The sequence below is a fragment of the Cnephaeus nilssonii genome (genome assembly GCF_951640355.1).
Source record: "Cnephaeus nilssonii genome assembly, chromosome: 24".
NCBI lineage: Eukaryota > Metazoa > Chordata > Mammalia > Chiroptera > Vespertilionidae > Cnephaeus > Cnephaeus nilssonii.
In genome coordinates, this window is record NC_137095.1 from 7,654,701 (window position 1) to 7,662,025 (window position 7,325).

Genomic DNA, 7,325 nt, shown 5'->3' on the forward strand with positions numbered 1-7,325 from the left:
GAGTCAACCAGAATCTTCCATGGGCTGCCTTTGGACATGGCCCAGGAATGGCACCTGGTACTGCTCTTTGATTTTTCACTCTTGACGGGGCCATCACATCTGGGGGAAATCATACATTGCATGTATTTATCAAATGTGTCGGTTTTGCTCAGTGGATAGAGCGTCGGCCTGCGGACTGAAAGGTCCTGGGTTCGATTCCGGTCACAGGGCATGTACCTGGGTTGCGGGCACATCCCCAGTGGGGGGTGTGCAGGAGGCAGCTGATCAATGTTTCTAACTCTTTATCCCTCTCCCTTCCTCTCTGTAAAAAAAAAATCAATAAAATATATATTTTTAAAAATGTGTCGTGTGCCTTCCTTATCCACCATTAGTTTTAAAATTGACCACCGAATCAGTCATCTGCATTTGAAAATGCTCATTCCCAGTTTACAGTGTGGTGGAAAGCACATTTCAATGAAAGAATTCATTTAAAAAATATATATATATTTTATTGATTTTTCACAGAGAGGAAGGGAGAGGGAGAGTTAGAAACATTGATGAGAGAGAAACATCGATCAGCTGCCTCCCGCACACCCCCCACTGGGGATGTGCCCGCAATCAAGGCACATGCCCTTGACCGGAATTGAACCCGGGACCTTTCAGTCCGCAGGCCGACACTCTATCCACTGAGCCAAAACAGTTTCGGCAAGAATTCCATTTTGAAGTGCCAAGTGAAAGCACACATGCTGGGAATATTAGAACCTAGCAAGATGAGAGGGGTCAGAAATGATGGCAGTAAAAAAGAAGGAATTCTCATCATTTGCAGCAACCTGGATGGAATTGGAGAACATTATGCTAAGTGAAATAAGCCAGTCAATGAAAGAAAAATACCACATGATCTCACTCATTTATGGATAATCCTCTCTAATAAAATGGTAATATGCAAATTAACCACCACTCTGCTACATAAGCCACGCCCACCAGCCAATCAGGGCAAGTATGCAAATTAACCCCATTCAAGATGGCTACAGCCACAGAGAGCAAGGTTTCCCAGGTAACAGAGGAAGCCAAGCTTTCCATAGCCGTTACAGGCCTAAGCCTCCACTCAAGCTACAAAGTTTCAATTATAGAAGATAAACAAATTCAAACAAATGGCGGCAGAATGGAGCTGGAGAGAGCAGGCCAGGGTTGCCGGCGGCAACAGATGAAGCAAAGCTTTCCGCACACCCTGGCCGGGCCCACCTGCTTAAGGCTACAAAGTTTCAATTGTAGAAGGTGAATTAACTGCCACAGAAATGGCTGCCGTCCCAGGCTACAAAGTTTCAATTGTAGAAGGAAAATAAATCCCAGATACCAGGGCCTCCGCTTGCGTTGCCAGGGGGCGTGGCCGGCCTGCAAACCACCATAGGCCCCTCGCTCAGGCCGCCCCACGCCCCAAGGGAACCCCCACCCTGATCAGGGACACCCTTCAGGGCAAACCAGCTGGCCCCCACCCCTGTACTAGGCCTCTATCCTATCTAATAAAAGAGTACTATACAGATTGATCATCACTGCAACACACAATATAGCTGCCCCCATGTGGTCAAAGATCCTGCCCCCATGTGGACACAAGATGGCCACCACAAGATGGCCAGCAGGAGAGGGCAGTTGGGAGGCACCCGGCCTGCAAAGGAGGGCAGTTGAGAGGGACCAAGCCTGCAAGGGAGGGCAGTTGGAGGTGATCAACCCTGCAGGAGAGGGCAGTTAGGGGTGACCAGGTCGGCAGAGGAGGGAAGTTGGGGGCAAACAGGCTGGCAGCAGAGTGGTTAGGGGGTGATCAGGCTGGCAGGCAGAAGCGGTTAGGGGCAATCAGGAAGGCAGGCAGGCAAGCAGTTGGGAGCCAGCAGTCCTGGATTGTGAGAGGGATGTCCCAGATTGGAGAGGTTACAGGCTGGGCTGAGTGACAACCCCCCCTCCATGCACGAATTTCGTGCACCGGACCTCTAGTACCTTAATAAAAAAAAAAGTGGGGAAAAAAATGATGGCAGAGGCCTTTGGTAGAAATGAGATGGGGGAAGTGGTGTTGCCTTTTGTTGGTTAATTAGAATAGCAATGATTGGAAACCTACTGGTCCGGGGCTGGGTGGGGGGGGGGGTTGATATTTCACCAAACAAGACTGTAAGAGACAAAACCTGCACTGTGACAGCATGTGGATTGTGCCAAGTCGATGAACTGTTAAACTTTCCTGTTCCTGTTGTGTAGAATAAAAACCCGGCACAGAAGGAACAAGACAAGGATGCCCACTTTCACCACTCCTGTTCGACACAGTACTAGAAGCACTAGCCATAGTGATCAGAGAAGAAGAAGAAATGAAAGGCATCCAAATTGGAAAAGAAGAAGTAAAACTGTCCTTATTTACAGATGACATGATACCGTACATAGAAAACCCCAAAGACTCCATCAAAAAATACTAGACCTAATAAATGAATTTGGCAATGTGGCAAGATACAAAATTAACACCCAGAAGTCTATGGTCTTTTTGTACACCAATAATGCTCACAGTAAGAGAAATGAAAAAAAAAATCTCATTTACCATTGCACCAAAAAAATTAAGATATCTAGGAAAAAAACTTAACTAAGGAGGTAAAAAACCTCTACTCAGAAAACTACAGGACATTGAAAAAAGAGATAGAGGAAGACATAACAAATGGAAGAACATACCATGTTTATGGATTGGTAGAATCAACATCATTAAAATGTCCATACTACCTAAAGCAATCTATAGACTCAATGCAATACCTATTAAAATATTTACCAATGGCATAATTCAAAGATCTAGAACAAACTCTCCAAAAATTCACCTGGAATAAAAAAAGATCCCGAATAGCCACAGCTATCCTGAGAAAAGAAGAACAAAGTTGGAGGGTGATTGGGTCAGCAGGGGAGGGCAGTTGGGGACGATAGGGCTAGTAGGGGAGGGCAGTTGGGGGGACTGGGTCAGAAGGGGAACAGTTAGGCATCAATGAGACCTGCAGGGGAGCGGTTAGGAGGTGATCAGACTGGCAGGCTGAAGTGGTTAGGGGCAATCAGGCAAGCAGGCAGGTGAGTGGTTAGGAGCCAGCAGTCCCAGATTGGAAAGGGTATAGGCTGGGCTGAGGGACACACTCCCATGCACGGATTTTGTGCACCTGGCCTCTAGTGTTTCTATAAAAGGAGATGTTCAGGTAAGTAGGTCCCAAAGTATCTCCTTCAGTGTTGTCATTCTGAGAGAGAGATAAAATATTCTCTGGACATTTAAGGCTTGTCTAACCAGGGTATGTTTGTGGATAAAATATTTCTTACACTCAAAATGTTTGTTTTTCTTCCGTGTGAACTCTATGGTGTTGGTTGAGGTTGGATATGTATCTGAAGGATTTCCCACAATCACTACACTCATATGGTTTTTCTCCAGTGTGAATGAACTCTGTGGTGTTGAATGAGGTTACAATTTTGACTGAAGGACTTACCACAATCACTACATTGATGCGGCTTTTCACCAGTGTGAACTCTTTTCTGGTTGAGGAGTTGACTATTGTACCTAAAAGATTTTCCACATTCGGTACACTCACAGGTTTTCCTCCAGTCTGGACTTTTTGATGTTCAATGAGATTACCGCTAATGCTTAATGACTTACCACTATCAGTACACTCATATAGCTTTTTTCCAGTGTGGACTTTCTTTTGGGGAAAGAGGAGGTTCTTGTGCCTAAAGGATTTCCCACATTCACTAAACTCAAAAAGTCTTTCTCCAGTGTGAACTCTACGGTGTTCAGTGAGAGAACAACTTTGATGAAAGGGCTTTGTACAATCATCACATTCACCGGACCTTTTTCCAGTGTGAACTCTCCGATGTCGATTGAGGTTAACGACACGTCTAAAACCTCTCCCACATTTGTTATACTCATATGTCTCTCCACCAGAGCAGACATCCTGGTGTTGAACAAATGTATGTGTGTGGCTTGCAGCATCTTCACCTTTGCCCCACTGGTGATTCGTTTTGCCACTGAGAACGTTCTGTGAAAACTCACTACCACTGTGAGGCTGTCTATGCTGAGAGATGCCTGGGGCTGCAGCCGCCCCAAGATGGCTGAGAAGTCTTTCCCAGGCTCCCCAGTGGTTGAAGGCACCCCTGAGATATGGGGGGTGCACCTGCTCACAAACAAGGCCCTGTCCATATAGCTTCCTTCCAGGACTTCTCTCCACAGACATCCCTCTGTTGCTGGTGAGGGTTTACATGGAAACTGAAGCCTCTAACACACGTGTCACTGAAGAAGGCTTTATGCTCAGAGTATGCTGCTTGTGACTCAGTCAGGTGCAGAACATCTTTTAAAACCGAGAAACACTGCTTACAGAGCTGGGTCCTCTGGGGTGCTGGAGCTCTTAGAAGACATGACTTTTGCATCCACTTGTATAGATCCACTCTCCTCAGAACAGGCCTCCTCCTGGTCCATTTTATGCCAACATCCTGAAAACAGAAATACGGTGAGGAAATGAATGTTGACCAGTGACACGGGGATGTCCCATTACCAAAGTGTGTCGCACATATTACCTTGGCTTCGTGCAACTGGATGAGAGCAAAAGATTTCCAGGAAGGACTTATAGGATGCTGCAATGAAGTTCTGGGCTACTGAATATCAAGAACAAGGAAGACCTCAAATGAAATATGACACAAGCATGGCAAGCAGCACATGGAAAAGAGTGATCACCTGCTCATTCCTCTGCTGAAAGCATTCAGCAAATTGTCTGCTGGTGACATGGGCAAGCTGTGCAGAAGGTTGGTTACATCTCATTCCAAGTAAAATTCAATAAATGAACAGCTTGTGTTTGAGGTCTACTTAAGCATGCATGCACACCTCATAACACATGTGCAGGTCCATGTTGGAGAATACTTCAGAGAAAGCCTTGCAGGGGGCCAGGAGATGCAAAAAGGCCAGAAGGTGAAGGTAGCCAAAAGCCAGGAAGTCATAGATGAAATGACAAGTCAGCAAAGTGTCATGGATGGGATATAAAAGGTAGACATGCGCTCTTACCAAGGGCACTTGCACCTAAACACTGTTGGAAATTAGCAGGTCCCTTGTATGATCTGAACACAGCCATTATGTCATACTTTTCCCAGCTGCCACTCAACAGGGCCAGGTCTCCTCTGAAATCATCCTGCGTGTTCACCCTGTGAAAAAGCCAGGGTTCACCTGCAATACCACCATTTGTCCACCATCCAGAACTGAAACATCATTGCTGTTATGAACACATTAACAACTGTTGGACATAGAAACCGGGACTCAAAAGAACTGTTGGCCCAGAAAGAAACTCACTATAGACTGATTCATTTGCCTCTCAGCATAACCATTATTGCTTGTCTCATTTTCGGTGCCTATAAGTGTATTCCTAGTATCACATGAGTTCACTCATCTAGGGGAAAAGATGAACAACATAGACTGAAGAACAAGAACAGCATTGATCAGACTGTCAGACCTCAGAGGGAAGGTAGGGGAGGGTGGGGACAAGGGAGATAGATCAACCAAAGGACTTGTGGGCTTGCATATGAGCCTAACCAGTGATCACGGACAACAGGGGGAGGGGGACTTGCGTGTGGGGGGGTTTGGGAAGGGAACGGGGGGAGGGGTTTGATGACAAATATGTGATACCTTGATCAATAAAGTAATTAAAAAAAAAAAGCCAGGGTTCTCCCTGCACTTTCTACTGTACCAGTACGTAAAACCTAAGTATTCCAAGTATTAATGAAAGGCAACGGAGGTGAGCGGCCAGCACTGGCCCAGGGCAGCTCAGCATGCCGTAGTATTTGGGGAAGAGAATATCATAAACAACGGAAGGAGAGTCTCACAAGAACCGCGCGTGGTTCGTGTAAGTAAAGCCCATAACCAGGCACAGGCAGGCTCCAAGGACCCTTAGGTGGAGGAAGGGTGCAGAAGTGGAAGCTTTGGACCTGGACACCGTCACTCTCCCAGGAAGAGGAAGTTAAGGTGGGTCCCATTAGACTGTCTGCAAGACTCGGGACTTCCACACACTTCCTGCACTCTCTCAGGCAATGGGTGTTGGGGTGTTTGGTGAGTCCATTGCTTGCATCCACAGCTCATCTTACAACAATGTGGGGGAAATTAAGAGAGCCCATGGTTTGGCTCTGGAAGAGAGAAAGTTATGTCTGGAGAATAAAGGAAGAGGGGCCATCACCTCAGTACACTAGAAAATGTGAAAGTCTTGCCCTGAACAGTGTGGCTCAGTGGATAGAGCATCGGCCTGCGGACTGAAGGGTCCCAGGTTCGATTCCGGTCAAGGGCATGTACCTTGGTGGCGGGCACATCCCCAGTAGGGGGTGTGCAGGAGGCAGCTGATGGATGTTTCTCTCTCATCGATGTTTCTGACTCTCTATCCCTCTCTCTTCCTCTCTGTGAAAAATCAATAAAATAAATAAAATAAAATAAAATAAAGAAAATGTGAAAGTCTTATCTACAGATGATATCACATCACAGTACAGACGTCTCTGATCCTCATCAAGGAGCTCCAGCTCCTCCTGAGAGAAGGCAATGGCCACGTCCTCAAAGTTCATATCCTGCATAATGGGGACAGCACAGCCCATGATCAGCCTCTCCCCTATGATTTTCTGTTCATCGTACTCCCCACCCTACACATCCATCCTCTCCCTCTACTACCTTCATCAGAGTAGGTACCAGGCCTTAGTCCAATTGAACTGACTCTCTCCTTATATGCCAACTGATACCGCGTCTTCCCACAAGAATGAAGTTGGAGGAGCAGATAAAAGATATCTGAGTCCTGGGCCTCACATGTAAGTCACACAGCCTCTTCTCAATACAGCTGAGGGAGAAATGTTGGCCATAAAGGGAGTGTGATTGATTTCACACAGGTCTTGTCAGGCATTCCCCCTGTAGTGCCCAGAATGTCCCTCCAAGACCCAGAAAAGCATGGGATCACACTTCATTCTTTGAACTCAATCCTAGGATGCTGAGTCCATCACCTTTCACTGACAGTCACATAATTCTCCGAAACACACTCCTCTCACACAGCCTCTTTCCCAGACTCACAATTTCAAGAGGAACACCAATATGCCTTGTTGTGGACAGGATTTTTCCTAATCACCTTCTTTCCAAAATTCTAAGTCACCACTTCGTAATGCATTGCTCTCCTACCCTCTGCCTTCCCCATACCAGGGGAGATTTTCAAGCCCAGGTGACACTGATGTATGCTATCAGGTTCCTAATGATCAGTGTATCCGCCCTCAACAACTGACCGGTGTGCACATATATAACACCTACGCTCTGGATGTTGCCTGTAGCATGACAACATCCCTCTTTT

General features: G+C 46.4%; 1 protein-coding gene across 5 annotated transcripts in view; it reads right to left on the reverse strand.

The window, feature by feature from the left end:
• Nucleotides 1–7,325, reverse strand: part of LOC307094912 (endophilin-A3-like) — a gene marked incomplete at its 5' end in the record, with an annotated part of 109,856 nt that overhangs the window by 37,071 nt on the left and 65,460 nt on the right. For 3 of the 5 annotated variants that reach the window (XM_079764085.1, XM_079764087.1, XM_079764079.1), the window contains one exon: nucleotides 4,343–4,461. The exons of 1 other annotated variant lie outside the window; for it this stretch is intronic. Coding sequence is in view for 1 of the 4 variants with exons in the window: in XM_079764081.1 (XP_079620207.1) it covers nucleotides 3,632–4,171 (540 nt within the window). Of the gene's footprint in view, nucleotides 1–3,631; nucleotides 4,172–4,342; nucleotides 4,462–7,325 lie in introns of those variants that run through there. One more of the 5 variants, XM_079764081.1, reaches the window with a different exon arrangement.